General features: G+C 43.2%; 1 protein-coding gene across 14 annotated transcripts in view; it reads right to left on the bottom strand.

The window, feature by feature from the left end:
* TBX4 (T-box transcription factor 4) overlaps positions 1–17,774 on the bottom strand; it is a 103,864-nt gene that overhangs the window by 53,826 nt on the left and 32,264 nt on the right. Inside the window, exon 1 of one of the 14 annotated variants that reach the window (XM_020786907.3) lies at positions 16,252–17,267. The exons of 9 other annotated variants lie outside the window; for them this stretch is intronic. In XM_020786907.3, the coding sequence (XP_020642566.2) occupies positions 16,252–16,284 (33 nt within the window). In that variant the 5' untranslated portion in view covers positions 16,285–17,267. Of the gene's footprint in view, positions 1–571; positions 664–4,526; positions 5,433–14,325; positions 14,479–14,839; positions 15,011–16,251; positions 17,268–17,774 lie in introns of those variants that run through there. 4 more of the 14 variants (XM_078379302.1, XM_020786914.3, XM_072978551.2 and 1 more) reach the window with 4 other exon arrangements.

The following is a 17,774-nucleotide window of genomic DNA, read 5'->3' as shown; positions in this document are numbered from 1 at the left end:
TACAGATTCTGACTTCCCTGTACAATTCTAAACGCCAGGAATCCTCCTCCTCATTAAGACAATCTTCTTTCAAACACCAAAATTCCTTGTATTTAAGTCCAACATACAAGGTTATACTATTGAACATTATGTAAGGACCCCCAAATACTTCTAAGCCCTGTTGCACTTAACCAGAAATATTTAAGCATATGATGAGCGGTGCCATGCTTACTCAGAAGGAAGTGTCAGGGAGTTCCGTGTGAACTTGCCAATAGAGTTGCAGACCGAAACGACGCTCTAGGAAAGCTTTCCCTGGCATTAAATCCATGGAAGAACTTCCACCTGAGTAGACAGGCATGGCATTTTACTGTAATTTCTCCTCGGGAAATGGATGGTATCCGAAATGACTCCAACGTCGATAGATCGTATCCTAGATACTGTACTCGCACCGTTTTTCATCCTATTTGGTTCACAGTGGAAGATACCCTGAAATCCTTTGCGTGACCCTGACGGCCTAAACCGGACTGAAAATGACTTCTGAGCCGACACAGGGAACACCGTGTGATATAAATAAAACCCGCGCGTTACTTACCTACTTGGAAGTCAGATCCACCGATTTTAACTGAGACTATTTCTACCTAAGGGCTCCATCAGCCGCTGAAGCGGCCCGAAGAGTTCATTAGAAACCGTTTTCCTGCTCCGGAGGAAGTAGAGGCTCTTCCGCGGAAAGAGAGGAAGCGGATGTTTACTCCCCAGTAAAACCTGTTTAGGATCTGGGTACCAGCTACCAGTTCCCCCAAACTTGGGCCGGCCCACTCCGGCTTCAACCCAAGCGCCTTATACGGTTTAACGACACGTCTAAACGGAAAGGCGATCCCAGCAGAATTCAGATCTGTTTGGGTTGCTAGTTTCTGCAAAAACTTCAGAAACCGTTTTTTTTTTCAAAAGAAGAAGAAGAAATAATCCAAAGAAGAAGTAATCCACTTTAGAAAACAGCTTTAAAAGGGAGGGAAAAAAACCAGCAGACTTTTTCTTATTAAAGTGCAGTGGCTACACCATCCCAGAACGGTTTGGGGATTTTTTTTTTAAGTCGTTAAAAAATAATGACGTCGAATCCAGTAAACGTCGTTTTCTGAACCGCCTAATTTTTTAAAAAAAAAAAATTAAAGTATATTTATAGAAGTTTTGTATAATACAGGCTCTGACCTTTTCACGGGCAGGAAGGATCCTGCATTTATTTATTTTTAGAGGTAAGTTAAAGGATCGATTTATCCAGCCCAGTTTTACTGGTTTTTCATTTTGTGGGGAAGGAGACGGAATAAAACTAACCAAAGGCCTTGTAAAAGCAACTTTTCAGTTTTGTTTCAAAAGCTTACTTGAGTTAGTAATCGTATACAATCTCAAAGACGCACTATTCAACTCTATAGGGCTTGCTTCTGAGTCCGATTCGGAATCACCCGGACACCAACCTATTTGAAAGGAAGCAGTACTAAATTCCAAGGCTTACTTCTGAGTAGACTCGTACAGGGTGGCTATTGCCTAATATTTCTTGAGAAGCAAACCCCTAAAAAACTCAGCTAAGCCTTTCACTTATTTTCTAGTAAATATACTGAAGGCTGGAATAATAACTACCTGGATAGCTGGTTTGCAATAAAATTGTATATACACGAATGAATTAAAATAGTTTTAAGAAGGAAACATGCGCCTGGACTTCTCATAACTTGCATTAAAAACCAGGTAGAATTAGGACCTTACTAGCTGTTGATATTACTACTAGTACTAATACTACCACTACTTACTGGGGGGGGAGGGGCCCCTGCTTCATGACAGAAGCAGCACGTTGCTTACTCTCAACTAAATCTAAAGATTTCCTGGAAGGTTAATCCGTAATCACTGGGCACAAAATAGGAGGGAACAAGTCCTCATTTTTACACCGTGAATTAAGGCACGTTTCAGTCGAATTAAATCCTGCGACTCGGAAGATAATTTACGCTCAGGTTAAGCACGCAGATTTGCTAGTTTAAAAAGTGTTAAAATTTGCCAGCTTTTAGTAGCTTGTGTTTGATTCCTGGGACTCAGTTTCCCGCTCTGTGAAAATAAAATTGCTGCAATCTCTCCCAGGCACTCAAACATACACAGAGTTCTTACAAAGGCGGAAAAAGTAACACGAAAATGAAGGGATTTTTCATCATAACAATTATTTCAATGAATGCCAGAGAGCAACAGCAATGCATTAAGATAGCAGCGGCTGATATTAAGCACAAACTGGATTATATATTACATTAAATCCAACAGGTTTCAGGAAGGGATATGGCCTACGGAACGCAGCGAGACTTAAGGGGCCTTCTCCACCTAAACAAAAACGCCCAGTTTTAAAAAGAGCAACGGTTTAGACCCAACATGTGGGGGAAGGGCTGCTTCTCTCCTTAGTAGGCGCCACTTCCAAATTACCTCCCCCTCCACCAGGTATAAGAAATATTTAATGGCTTGCAAGATAGTCACTATTATTCATATTTTAGTTAGGGCGACTTTTGCCCTCCGTGGCCTTGCCTTCTCCAGTTTAAAAATGTAACGGACTACCTGCTCGTTTTCTCTCTTTGCTCTCCGCATTTTTACATTCCCGAATAAATTTCCGCTTGCCTCGCATCTAAACGCCCCCCTATGCACACATCTCCACCTCTATGTGTATACACACACACCTGATCACATTGGTTTAAGAACACTTTATATACACCGAGTGCTCGCTTTTGTTTACATCCTACGTCTCTCCCCCATCACCACCAGAGAAAGGCAGTTCAAAGGAGTTGCCTGAAGTTCAAAGGCGAGGGTGGGGGTAGGGACCCCAGTTTCTACGCACGCGCCGGTGCCCAGGTCTTTTACCACCCCCACCCCCGAAAAAAAAAAAGATGTTTTAAATTGTTATTCTTGCAAATCCGCCTCCACGGGGCATCTGGAACATGCCCAACACAAGAGCGGTGATACTGACAAATTTCCTTGTCAGTTTCACCGGTCGGTGTAGGGAGGGAGTACATTGAAAAGCTTTGAACAAGCAGCACGGGGCTCCCTGATTTCCGGCGATTTCCATACCCAAGCCTTTCTGCTTGGGGAAACAACTTTTTTTTTTCCAAAATAATTTCTCTTTCTGCGTTGGATTCCGTTTCCGGATCTCCCGCTGTTGCATTAAGCTGCAAGCCCTGATGATTTGGGGACTTCTTTAAAAAAAAAAAAGTCCTGCCAAGACCTGTTGATGCATCAAACAAGTTCGATATTTAGATTAGATCTATATCTATCTTCCTTGTGTTCCGGTGGAACAAGGTCCGAACTATCCATAATCTGATGCTGCAATCTGAAAAATCTTACTAGCCAGTTGAATTAAGAGGTAATGCATACCTTCTCACCTAGGAGCCAGGCTCTGCTGAATTCAGAGGGTCTGACTTACATCCAATAGAATTGCCCTGTAAATTCTGATGAACTCAAGGCTCCTCTGAGCAACCTCTGAATAAGGTTCTGTAGGACCAGAGATTCTGCAAGGCATATTAAATTCCAGAAGTGTAGGGTATATTTTTGAAATGTGAAAAATAAAAGCATGGGGAGGGGAATTGAAAGACAACATTTGTTCTTTTCCAATAAATTTCGGATTTTTTGCTGCAGCTGGGGGGGGGCATCAAGTTTTTTGTTTTTATATAAATAGGGGCGAGGGACACTTTGAAATTCAGGGGGGGGGGTTGGATAATTTCCCACAATCCCATTACGGACCCACAATTTTAAGAAGGAAAAATTAGCCACAACACAATCTAGGATGCTCTTTAAAAAAAAAAGGAAAAAGAAAACAACCCCCCCTACAGATGGTCTCTCAGATCACCATTCCCCTTCCTTTCCCCCAGAAATTTACACAGGTGTCACCTCCAAGGGCTCCCAGACTCCCAACCCCCCCCCTCCCTGAAACACTGTCACTTAAGGCCTTTGACCTAAGCAGGGAAAATAGCTTTTATAGAAACAGGACTCTCTCTTTCTCCCTCCCCTTCCCCAGACATAAATGACAAAATGCTTCCATCCACAACATACACATACACACAAGATTACCCCCCCCCGCCATCACACTGAAGAGGGGCTGATGGGGGAGGGAATACATAAAAGGGGGTGCTTAATTTTTTTTAAGGAAGGAAGACATGCCATTATTTCAAGTAAACTGGAGGTTGTCCAAGGTGCACAAGTCAACCATGAAAACGTAGTGTTGGTTCTCCGGGCATCACAGAAGTAGGTCTTCCTGCTTTCTCAGCCTGTGGTGCTCAAAAGAGCTGTGATACACATTCTTGTACTTTCCCTTTGGTCCTTCCTCCCCACCCCCAAGTCACCTAGTCTACATTCAAGGACTCTAACAGGCAAGGACTGGAAGGAGGTAAACACTGCCTTATATCTAGAGCACACACACCCTTTTCCACATCTCCTCCTTTTAGCCTACCTCTTGCCTTGCCTTGCCTTGCCTTGCCTTGCCTCCGGAGGGATAGGGTTAGGGTGGGGGGAGCGGAGGGAGGCTCTTGACTCACAGTAATCGCTGGAGGCTCAAGACTGGGAGAAGTCTGGAGAAGTTTCGCGCTGCTGCTGCTGCTGCTGCTTCTTCATCAAAAGCATCCAACGGGGCTCAGCATCCTTTGGAAAAAAAGTCACCTTCCTTTTCCTTTCCCAAATCCTTTGCAAAAAAATTAAATATATATGGAATGCAGTAACAGAACCCAGGTTCTGATTCTGGATTATTATAATTTTTTTATTCTCTGCCTCCCCCCCCTCACAAAAAAAAAGAAGACACCCAGTGAGAAGTTATCACAGATGGAGAGGCAGCGCATCTGTTCCCCCAGATTTCATTTTAGCCCTCAGATCCACTCTTTCAAGTGTTCCATTAAAATAAAAAGAGAAAGAGAGAGAGGGAGAGAGAGAGGAAGAAAGAGAAGAGCGAAAAGAGAGAGACAGATTCAGTTTGGAGCCTTGACTGCCCTCCTTCCTTCCCTCCCCCTCATGTGCTGACGTTGCTGCTGTCAATCTTGAAGGGCTCTTGCTAGAATCTGGCCACAGGAGCTTCCAAACAACTGCCCCCCCTTTTTTTTCTTCTCCCACCACACACACACACATACACACACACACACTTACACTTTTGTCTCAACCTGAGGTCCCTCTTTCCCCCCAAAAAAAAAACCAGATCGTCCTCCATGTATGTAACTCTCTCTTAAAAGCAGAGACAACACAACCTCTCTCTCTCTCTGCATCCCTCCCCCAACAACCCACCCCACTGTTTTGAATTCTCCTTGCAAAAAAAAAAAAAGAGGAGAAGAAGGTGGGGGTCAGAGAGGCACATCATGGTTTAAATTACGGTACATCTGGAGAGCACAAGCAAAGGGAGGCAGAACCCAGGGCACAGAGCTCTGCCTCCAGGCTGAAGCACCGAAGGGATAGCAGAGGCCTGGGTGCTCAACCTAGGCCCAGATCTCGACTCAAGTTAGGCTGGGTGCCATCAGTTCCTGAAGAAAGGGGCTTTCTCTCCCACCTCCCTCTAGCTAGAAAACACCTGGCTTTTAAAGAGCAGTGTGGCAGACGGCTATTCAACAGGTACGGCTTCCCATCCCCTGGTCTACACCCAAAGCCTGTCTACAACGTGCATCTTAAAGCGGGGTGGCGGGGTGAGGGTGAGGGGAAGGAACCCCTAGAAAAGTGTCTGGATGAATGCCAGGGGCTCCCCCAGCCCTCCTCTTCGGACCCACCTCCCAAGAGGCCCCCCAGCGAGAGGGCAGGTAGAGCCTCCCGCCTCCCTTCATCCACAGAAGCTGATCTTTGGAGGTATGCTGGATGGAAACACGAGGTTTCCATCCAGCTTTCACAATGGATAGACTTACTCTCCTCCAGTCCAAGTCTGAAAGTTGTCCTCATTGTTCATGGCTACCATTACAGCTTGTGGGTGCAAAGCCCACACATTAATTATTAGGAATGGGGTGAAGAAATACTTTCTTGTCCCCCCCCCCAAACCTGGACTGGCTGCTAATTATTTCCACTGGGTGAGCCCAAGTCCTAGCATCATTATGAGAGGGAGCAGAAGAAGAGTTATTTCTCTCTTTTACTCTAGAGACAGTGCATAATTTAACAAATTCCACGACAAAACCTTTCTTTTAGTTCTCCTCATCCTTAGAGGTTCTTTTCTGGCACTTTACTAATCCTTGTTTCATCCTTTTGTATGTGCACAGTCTGTTCATTCATTTAAAATGGCAGTCTAATTTCCCAGAGACACAACGCTGTTATTAGGGACATAAATGGCTTCATACCCATTTTACAGATAGGAAGACTGACCATCAGAGCCCAGAATATGCCCAAGGCTACACTGTGAGATCTGTGGCAGAGCGAACCACCTCCCCAAAGCAATTCTCAGTGCCTTGATCCTTGGAGCACACTGGGTAAAATGGGCAACCCTGAAATTTTAATTATTGATATTAATTAATATTACCTAATTATTGATCCTTAATTTATATGTAATTATTAACTGAAATGATCCTTGATTATTTAAACTTGTAGAATTATTTAAATATTTAGTGCACAAGAAACTAAGGACATTGGGGACATTTTGAGGGCACCTTGACAGAAGAAAAAAACGCCAAAATGCAATCCAGAGGCATTTCATTTCCATCCATGGCCTACTGCCTTCCCCAAATTTCCCCCTCCAGCAGCTGAAATTCAGGGATAGACTATAACTGGACATGGAAGCTCCATTTATAATCACAGCCAGGAACCGCTGGCACCTTCATTCTTTATGTCACTGTCCAAGGATGCGATCCTGTATCTCAGAATCCTCCAAACTGGTGTCTTCCAGATGTGCTGGACTACAATGTCCATCATTCTAGGCTAGCACAACAATTAGGGAAGAGTGGGACAGACACTGATCTGGTTAAGGGGAGAACAAAATCCCACTGAACTCGAACACCCCACAGGTATAACACACTATATAATTAGCCCTGTGAAGAAACCTAGGACACTCGAAGAATTCCCTTTGTGTCTACCCAGAAGTAAGTCATGATGAACCTTAGTCCCAGGTAAATTTATATAGGACTGCAACTTATTTTTCCTGGGTCAAATCTAATGTCCTACAATGGGCTGAATGTGCCCCTAGATAGCCCTTTAACCCTTCAGCCTGATAATAGTAGTGGTAATAGCATTATTCTTATCCTTTTGAGGAAAGAGATCTACAGCCAGATGCATGAGCAGAAAGAAGCACACCAAAATATTAAAAATAAAGCAGAACACATTTCCAAAGATCCACAGATCAAAACTCCACAATCCAAGGCCTAAACAGTGAAATAAGAACTGGGGTATTCATACCATTACCCTTCTATCAACCTGAAGGGGCTTAACCTTTTTCTTTTCCAAAAAGATTAAGAGGTTAACGGCCACATGACCTGAACCAGTTACATTTTCTAGCTGAAATCCGCTTCCTTTTAGATCGGCTCAAGTTCTGTGGTAACTGGGAAAGTGCGTACCCTTACAACCCATAAAGATTTGGTACGATTTGGGGTGAGGTGGGGAGAAGAGAATCAAAGCGAAAAGAAATACATCAGCACTAAGATTTGGTACAATGGGGTGCCCCAAACCCTCAAAACACAAAGACAACAATCACACAATGAAGTCTTGATTCATATAAGAGTTTGGTGGATCCACAGGTCTCCATCCAGCTCCCGAATTATTCTACAGACTAATCTAATAGTCGATCCAGTAGCTTTGAGGAAGGGCAAGCCCAGTAACGCTACCAACTCAGGGCAGAAAGTATATGCCTATCAGCACAGGCCAGGAATTTTTCGACCCCATCGTCACCACCACCATCATAATCATGATTATGTACCATTTCTTACATTAGCAATGCTAGCAATGGCTACAAGAAGCAACATGTTGGTTTTTTTAAATCAGCATTTAAAGGGGCTTCAAATCCAAACCTTAAATTATGTCAGTTAACCAGTCTAAAATTGCTCCATATTGTTCTGTTGTTTAGCCCTGCCTCCCCTCTCCTCCTCCCCCCCCCCAAATCCATTTTTGCACTGGAAGCTGCCTGGGGGTGCAGACCTGTGTCACAGGTGTCGATAGCAAACAGCCACACAACAAATGAGTGCAGCTTCCATAGAGTTGAATTAAGACTGCAGTTCAGAATCTTCCCAGCTGCGAACCCTGGAAGTCCCCCCTTCTCTTCTCGGCCAAATCTACCTAGTAGGGCTGTTGTGAGAATCATACCAGGAAGGGACTCACTGCTTTGTACTCCTCAGAGGGGGGGGAACCCTCTGAATTTGCTACCGCCTAGTTCTTGTCTTTCTTTCCTCCCAAACTGCACATCTAGCTAGTAATACCGCCTAGGGCAAGTCATTTTTTTTTAACCTGGAAAAAAAAAGAGGGCAAGAGAAAGTACAGGAGAACATCAGAGGAAGAGCTCTGTCGTGCTCCAAAGCCTGCACCACTGGACAGTCAAAAGAAAGGTTTACCAATTTTGCAGTCTAGCAAAGGGGCAACAAAATTTTCTTGGGAATAAATAAAGGCCTTCTGAGACAGAAAGAGGCCAAGAAAAGGGAGGGGGGGGAGGGAGCTTCTAAGTGGGGAAAAAGAGGGGTCCTGAAATTACTGTAGTCTTTCAAATCTTCTCCCTCTTTTCTCAGAAATTATGGACTTGTTAAAAGGTCATTGGAAAGATGTGTCTATTTTTGTTAAAGCCACTCTTATTAATAGGGGAGGGGGAATAAACCCTTCCAGGTTAAAATAATCAAACAGCAAAGGAAGAAAATGGGAGTGGCTTTAAACTGTAATGAGGTCTGTGTAATTGTCACACACCCTCATCTCAACAAATACATAAACACACTTGGGTTTTGAAGAAAGGAATTTAAACTTTGATGAGTTCATGTTTTTTAGAAGGAGGGGTGGACTTGTGCTAAAAGTGCCTTGGAAAAAACACAGATATAAATTTCTCCTGCTGTACAAGATTACAATATCTAAATTTATCAATATATATATGATTCAGAGTTTGGAGAATAAATCCTGGGAATTTTAATCCCAAAAAGTAACTTCTCAAAATTCTGAGAGTTGTGAACTTTTCCAAACTCTTCATATACCCACAAACACACACAAAGTGAATATTTGCAACCCATCCTGCGATCTGGGTACCTAAAAATAAGGATTACTATTGTTCTATTGCTATACTGTTTTGTTATTTATTTATTTATTTTATTGGAGTTCTATCCCTCCCATTTAGACCAAAGGTCTACTCTGGGTGGCACGTTATTGTGGTGTACTGCTTGTGTAGTGTAGTGCTTGCACAAATAGAGCTTGTGTATAAACCAAATAAATGAATAAACACGGAAATTAATGGGACATAATTGAACATTGCAGGACTTGCCTTCGTCTTTTATTTCTACTTTGCCCAAGTGAAAACAGATCCATTTCTGGAGTTAACATTTTTTCCCCTATAATTTGTTTAAAAAAAAGTTTAGATCTATCCAAAATTACAGCATTTATTGACTGGGCCTTGGAATGCCCTGTTCATTTGGGTTGGGTGGGTGACTGCTTAGACAGCCTTGCCCCACAACCATCCATAACCCCCCCCCCCCCAAGCAACAGAAGAAAATCGGGAGCAAGGAAGGAGCGGCCAACTGAACAAAGCACCAACCAAACCCGGAACACTTTTGCAGGAGTGGTCCCCTTCCCATCCCTGCCGGGAATGTGGCTTGGAACCCATTTGGTTTGAGAGTTCAGAAAAGGCAGATCTGCAGAAATTGCAGCAGTTCTAGGAATCATAATTTCGTGCATCCGCTTGGCAAAAAGGTAAGGAATGAAATTAGAATATTTCCAATCCAGCCCCTTCTTTTCTCCACCAGAACTGCCGTCATGTATTATTTCCAACAACTACAACAAAGGAGGAGGAGTTAAGATCCAGAAATCCTTTATTGTGGTAGGACTCTAATTTCGGGTGACTAGGACTGATTCCGGAGTAAATGCTCAGTACCTGATTTCAACCTCTCACCCACCCACCCACCCACACAAAAACACACAGAGCAACACTTTTGGAGGCAGTGGGTGGATCTACTTTCATGTAACTCCTGGAAGGCATCTCTTTTTTCTTCAAAAGCTGGCTAACTTTTGTTAGCCCTACACACCTCGGCCCAAATCCTGTTGTTTCGTATAGTTCATCGCACTAGAGTTAGGCCCATTGAATCAATGGAATTTATGGAGGACTTGATTTACCAAATCCCCATGAATTCAATGGGCCTAATTCTAGTGCGATGTCTTGAATGAAGCAACAGGATTTGGGCCAACATTAGAGGGGAAAGAGTTAAGACAGGAAGAAAACAGGCATAAAATTAAAAGACCTAAAATGAAAAAAGAAAAGGAGGAAGGGAAGGGGGGGGAGAGAGAGGCGGCTAAGAAACCCAGGAGAGGACAGAAGGAAACATATATGAAAATGATTATGGAAACAATTTTTTAAAACCCAAGGTTAGCCCTGGCAGTCCAAGGAAAAACTGAAATCTACAACTGAAGGACATCCTACCAAAATATCACAAAAGTGTGCAAAATTTCAGGTGCTCCAGAACTCTTGATCAGACCCAGTGTTTAAAAAAAAAGGGAGGGAGTTAGAGGAAAGAAACAGAAATTCAACAAAGTTCAACCAGATGTTGTTATACTAGCCCTTAGCACCAAATTTTGATTACTAACCACCATATATTAGAGAACTCAACGGAGAGTATTCACTTAGTGCCGAAGATAGAATTCTCTCTCTCTCTCTCACTCACTCACACACACTCACATTCACACTCACACACACACGAAAAAGGCCTCAGCATTTCAGCCTCTGCCTTGCCTGGAGGATGGAAGGCGGTGATTCTTCTGTGGGCGTAAGCCCCAATAAACCCCGTGAGATTGACTTCCGAGTAAACATCCATAAGGACTGATTGTATGCCCCGAGGTGCTGCTTTACTCCCAAGTAAACACGCGGTTGGCAAGATCAGAGGGAGGTCCAGCCCTCGGATCCCACAACTCACAGAAGAGCCACCTCAACTACGATTTAACCCGGGTTAGTGACAGGAACGGATTGAAGCTGCTCCTTGAGACTCCCAAGAACAAGCACGGAGAGATGGGCTATGTAGCTTCTTAGAAGCACCGAAACGTAGGATAACGTTGCAGCCTTACCAAGTTTAAATGAAATAAAAAGTTCTTCTTCACTGGGGACTTTTCCCCTTTCCCTCATTAAATAAAGCATCTTGTCGGCTCGAAAACAGAAACTCCGAACACGTTTAGCTTACCATATATTTGTGTAAAATATCGCGGTAATCAGCTATACTAATAATATATATATATACAGTACAGTATATCTAAATTCTATAGTTGGGCTCTGTCCTTATCAGAAACTACTGTACGCAAAATGTTACAAAACAAGTTGGAAATTGTTCAGTTCTTCAGAAATTACTTTTTTTTGCTTTTAGTGAAAGAAACCCAGGACAGTTAAATTTCAGCAACTCCTCTTTAAAGATTTGTTTTTTTTTAAAAAGTGCACCCCAATTTTCACAAGGTACTAACTTTGGAGGGGAAAACATCCCAGCTTCCTAACATTCATTATGTGACAGCAAACCAATTGGGAATGATTTCAGAGTCAATTTTGCTTATCTCAGAGACGGTTTCCCCCCTTTGGGAGGACGAACTTGACCCCCAAAGCCTCTTCCGGGACTCCACGACCCGGAATAAACCCGATCGAAACCATGTTTACTTCGAATTAAGGTCAGGTGGCTTTAGGGAGGTTCGTTACGTGCGATCGAGCCATCTCCAATGCGGGCTTAAAAATTGCATTTTTCTACATGCAACATGTGGAAGGAACCTACACCTTATATTCCCCACATAGCCTGATTCCCCATCCTGGTGATTTGGCACCGGGTATCCTCACTGGGAATTACTCCCAAGGATGCTTACATGCAACTTTGTTTACACGGAAGAAAGTCTCAATTTGCTCTACTGGTCTTTAATCTCTAGTAAGAGCACATCGGGTTGGAGGACCTGAATGTAGGCTACTTCTTGTTCTAGGCCTACTCCGGAGTAAACAGGTTGGTCAACCCTCCAGTGAAGATTCACAAACCAGGAGAATTCTTCTTTAAACACGCTTTGAGAATCTGGCAGTCATTACAGTGATGTATCCGAGTTTCCTTATAATCCATCTTTAATTTAGACATACAGTAAAAGTTCCACTGCCGCCCATCCGGGCAGCCTCCTCTAAAATAATAAATCCAAAGGGCACGCCTGATTATCCGTAGCAGGTTTACTCGGAAGTAAAGCCCCACGCGGAATTAAACACGTACTAAGTAAACTGGGGTTGTTGCCTAATCCAAGCGTCAAATTCTTCCAATTGTTTCTAGTTATGACTCCCTGCTACTACAAAATACAACCGGAGATTTTTTGGGAGGCGAGGGGTTATCCCCATTAAAAATATCAGCCGCCGCCCCCCAACACCCATTTCCAAGTGTCCTGGTCTAAGCGGAGGATTTGTGTCCTGTAAGGAAAAATCCTTACAATTGTGTTTTAAGTTTATTTTTTTTAATTCTTCCACGCGAGGACGGCGCGCATGAATTCGGATTTTTTTTCCTCGCTGAAAACGGTATTGTTATCCCTGCTGTCATTAAAACAGAAATACAGAGTAGCTTCGGAGTTCTGTGGCTGCTTTCCCCCTCTTCCCAGGATATCCAACTGTTCCTTGCTTTCTCGCCAAAAATGGAAGTTAAAAGATCTTTGTGTGTGTGTAAAGGGAGAATAAAACCCCCCAGTAACTTCCTACCTCTTATCTACAAGTATTTAGAAACAATATCAGTGGACCTCAGTTCTAAATGAGGCATTTAGGAGAGACCATGTACAGCCGAGCGTCCTACTTCTTCTAATAAAACCTTCAACTTGATCTTGGCATCTAAATCTGTGTGAAAACAGCTAAGATAGAAGAGGTCTATAAAATTTCTTTCTTATATATCTGGAATTTCATCTAACAAATGGTTATTCTCTATTACAGTTCCAGAAACCCGTTTTCAACCTGGTCAATAATTCAATAATTCAAAGTTTTAAATGTGTATCGTTGCCTGAAATGAACACCGAATCCTTGAAACATTGACCGAAACAAACCAATATTTCAACTAAGTTAAGGATTTCTAAAGCTGGAGTTCAAACCATTTTTATTAGAAATTGTTCCCACTGGAGGAGGTGAGGCTTACTTCCGAGTAGAGATAATTAGTAGGTCTGTCTCTAGATCCCACACTTAAGAAAAATATTAAAATTCTAAAGATACATATACAAATAGCAAAAAATGGCTAGAAATAGCCACGCGTTTTGGAGCAAAGCTCATTGAACTCAATGGGACTTACTTCCGAGTCAATATGCACAGAATAGAAAAAGCCAGAATCACGTCCTTAATCCGGGTCTCTTAGGGATGTGACAAGTGCTTACCTTTGACAGGATCGGGGCCTATCTAGCGCATTCCTTAAAGTTTTGGAACCAAGAGAACAACCCACAGTATAAACTAAAATAAAAGATTTAAAGGGGAGAAAAGAAATCAAGGAGAATAAGACGGGAGGGGAGAGGCGATGAGAGAAAAAGGAATTTAGGAAGATGGGGGGTGGGGGAGAACATAAAAATAGAGGGAACAAAAAAAACTGCTGATAGTATTTGTAATTTGGAAACTGTGTACTCCTGGAAGAAAAATTTTGGAAACTTTTGAAACCAAAAGAAGAGAAAGAAAAAATTAATACTTTGTCCCTGTAGAACTGGGCTGTTAAAAAAAACACCCCACCACAAATACATCAATAAATTAGTTTTCAAATTGCCTGACCTCTTTAGCTACACTCACAATGATTAGTTTCTAAAGCTTAACCTCAGACAGCTATGTATTATATTCATACAGATCATGGGAACCGTCGAGACGATGTTTATACGGAAAAGAGCGAAACCTGTTCGATTAGGGGTGGAAAATAGCAGAGGCACCCCCTCTCTCCCCCCCAAAAAATCAAGGGGACCTTCCACACGGACTTGAATGGGCTGTGGCTGGTATCCTGTCTTCGCATAACATGCCACTGAAACATCACAGGTAACCCGTTGAAAAGATGACAGTCAGGGAAGGTAACAGGTTAGTTACTGCACGCTAGTTCTTTACCAAAACAAAATCACAAAGCGTTGCGGTACACAGATGAGAAACCAGTGACGCTCTTTTTAAAAAAATGTAAATTAAATAATACACAGTTCCCTGTTCTCTTGCTTTGTTACTGTTGACCCCGTCAACATTCTTAATTCATATAAGATATGGAGCGTTTCTCTTACCTCAGTTTTTCCTAAGTCAATTCCAAAGAGAGTGAAACTTCTTTTCACCCCCACAAAAAACGGGAGGGGGGCGAAAGAGATACAAGAAATCTTATTTTGTGTGAACCCTGCCTCAAAGACAATGATATTTTTTAAAAATCCCAACTGTTCTTTATGGGACAAGGTTCCCCCCCTTCTAAAAACTAAGCCCCCCCCAGTGAATTTAAACCCCCTAAACGCACTCCCACCGTCACGTGGTGCAGAAATTGGGAACAGAAGGAAATCTGGAAGGGAGGGGGGGAACGTAAACTCAGGTCAGTCTCTTAATGAACCATTTCGCCCCAGACCTTAAATATATTTATGTATATAACCCGAAACTGTCTGGAGATTGATCCTGGAGGGGAAGGAAGGAAGACTGGAAAAGGACGAAGAAGGAGGGGGGGGGGAGAAAAAAGAAGAGAAATTTGGCGGTGGTAAGAATTCCTGTAAAAATCATTTTAGAGGAAAACTCCATAGCATAAAGTTAAGTTGTTACCTGTTGCTTATACGTGGGTTGAAAGAAGGAAAAGAAGTCAAGGGCAAGAGATGCGGGAATATTTTCCTCTAAAATGTGGTTTGAGGTGTGCTGCCTAGGAACAATCAATTTGGATACAAAAGGGAGAGAAGGTCTCCCTTCTCCCACCGCCCGGTAAAATCGAAGTATATTTTCGTTGTGCGGAAGTGCCCAACACGTGTCTTGAATGCAAGAACCCACCCGCTTTCAGGGGGGATCCAAATAAATAGTGATGGTTGAATTTAGGATGCTGTGTTAGGCACTAACTGGGAGAGAAGCTTTGGGGGGTGGGCTTGTTTCTTTGCATGGAATGTGGCTTACTTTTGAGTAAGACCATCCGGATTGGCAGTCGTGGATTTCAATCCTATACTGTATTAGACTTTAAAAGTCCATGAACACACCGTGGGGCTTATTTCTCAGTAGGTACACAGAGCTAGGATTGCACTTTTATTTTGTGTAGTTTTCTGGTATCGGAAGTTTAATTTTTTTTTAATGGCCTGGTACCATCAAATAATTTCCAAGGTTCTGTCTATGAAACTCTTGCGTTTGCCTGTATGAATTTAATGTTACTGTATTTCCTCCCCTCTCAGACAATTTAAGGTGTTGTTTTTTTTAATTATCCAGTTCTGAGTAAGGCCAAATTTGATTCGAGTAAGTTTCAGGTGGAATTTGCTTTCAGAAGAACATCCATGGCGAGTGATTTGGGGTGGGGGAAGTTTTCATAACTTTAACGTTTTATAAAAACGAAACGGATCATTTACAATTTATGAAAAAAAAACTGAACTTAGTTTTATTCACCCCTTCTATAATCTATCTACTTTTAAAATTATTTGCTTTTTTCTGATTAAAGAACTTGTCCTAAGATCTTCGACAGATCTGATGTTTCAAAAACCCTTTTCCACCCGGAAGTGTCCAAGCTAGACGCAAATGGTGCCTAGAAACGCCGAATGAAAGCACCCGAAGCCAAAACCATCAGCTCCTGCCCCGAGGTGCTTACAGTTTCTAACCAATGGGCCCGATTACGCAGGTCACGCTGCTGACAGAAGGAGGCGGGTTGTTTTAAAGCCATCTGGCTGTCCCTCCCGTTTTGCGATAGTCCAAAGCAAGGCGGGGCTCCGAACCGGTTGGGGAAACTGAGGAACGGACTTATTATACCATAAAAGACCACATCACGTATATATATAGCGTGAAACGTCATCGCACCGCTCATTTTCCAACGGAAGTAGGAGATCACAAAAAAAAAGGAAATCCTTATGGAAAATACAGTACCTAATGGAGTTTTTAACTCCTAAAGGCGGAGACAGCGGCGTGTTCTTCCTAACACATTAAATTCACGAATTAGAAATATTTCTGTAGCTCTTCCATCCCTCGTTTTTACTTTTTCACGCACGCACCTGGGAAATGCCTGGTTTTGGGGGCACCACCATCCCCAGAATCGCCAGCTACCAGGGACTGTGGGGACCCACCACGCCGGAAAGGAGAAAGAACGAGGAAGTAACGTCTCCGGGCTTTGCTCCGAAATCAAACGCTGGCTAGCGCGGAGGGTCCTTGCGGATCCGCGATGCACGGCGTTGAGTCAGGAGAATAAAGGGGAGGCTTGCTAGCTTCAAATTGCTCCTCGCCCCCACCTGTAGCCACATCATTCCCAGAAAGTTATCTTGGGACTTGCGAAGGAAATGCGTTTAGGATCGCGGTTCGCCTGTACCCATGGGCGGACCCTTCCCAGACGCGTTGGACAACGCCAAAAGCACAACACTCCCGACTCACTGTTTAAGGGATCTTACTCTAGAGTAAGTTCACACACTAAGTGTCCGCGGGATTCCTGAAAAGAGGGAAATTTTAACCATCTCCTAGAGAAGGCTATAAATAAAGGCTATGTGGTTGTTCCCTGAGTGTGTCTTTATCAAGGGGTGGAGAAGCCAGGCCAATGGGATTCCGGTCCTTACAACACCAGTGTTTGCAAAGATGACCCACATAGGCTCTGCAGCCTGCTCCCATGTAAAAGGAAACAAACGGGCTTGGATTTCTTGCCACCTTTTCCTTTTAGAGGCATTTACTTCCAGGTAAATTGTTGGAGGCTGTGCCAGCCGTGTTCGTTGGGAGCAAAGGGGAACAATGCAATCAGCTTCCTAGTAGCACAGGGCCCTTCTTCAAAAGAATTTCATATATCCGTTTCCAAAAACTTTCAGATTCCGACCCTCCTAAACAGCCCACATGGTGGGGGAGATGTTTGGTCTACCAAAGGGGGGAGGGTCTGGAAAGAGAAAAAGAAGCCTTCTGTGCCCCTCTTCTCTAACCCCCTCCGAGAAAGAACCCCCCCCCAGGGGTACCTCTGTGTGTCGCTCCACACTTTTGGAGGTGTGTGCATGTGTGTAACTTTTCCAGACCTCACACCTTTAGAAGCTGAGTAAACCAGTTTTCTCCTGCAGCTCCAACTTTTGGTAGTAAATGGGGGGAAAGATCTGGAAACAAGGAATGACCGGAGAAAGGTGAAACAATTAATTAAATTCCCAGTGATTTATTCCCAAACATCTGAAAAAAATTTCTGCGATTATTTGATTAGGGTTTTTTTTGTTTGTTTGTTTTTTGAGCAGCCATCAAGGGCAAAAGAGACAGTCGGACACATATCCAGGCCATGGCCCAGTACGCATCCCCCCCCCTCCACCCCAAAACAAAAGAATCCAAACACTGTACAGAGTTTTAAAAGAAGGATTACAGGCCACAAGAAGAGAGCTGTCCCTCTGCTCTTACCTTCTGACTAAAGAAGCAAAATTTAGCAAGGAAAACAGAGCTGATCCTCAAGGTGGCCGTTGTGTGGCCGTTGTGTGTGTGTTTTTTAAGAGAGTACTTAAATCAAACCCAAACTTTTTTCTTTTGCCCGTCCAAACTGGCAAAAATTTGCCATGCAAATTAATTT

The sequence above is a fragment of the Pogona vitticeps genome, chromosome 7 (genome assembly GCF_051106095.1).
Source record: "Pogona vitticeps strain Pit_001003342236 chromosome 7, PviZW2.1, whole genome shotgun sequence".
In the NCBI taxonomy this organism is placed as follows: Eukaryota; Metazoa; Chordata; class Lepidosauria; order Squamata; family Agamidae; genus Pogona; species Pogona vitticeps.
Note: the sequence above shows the minus strand (reverse complement) of the source record. Positions and strands in the feature narration are given on the sequence as shown.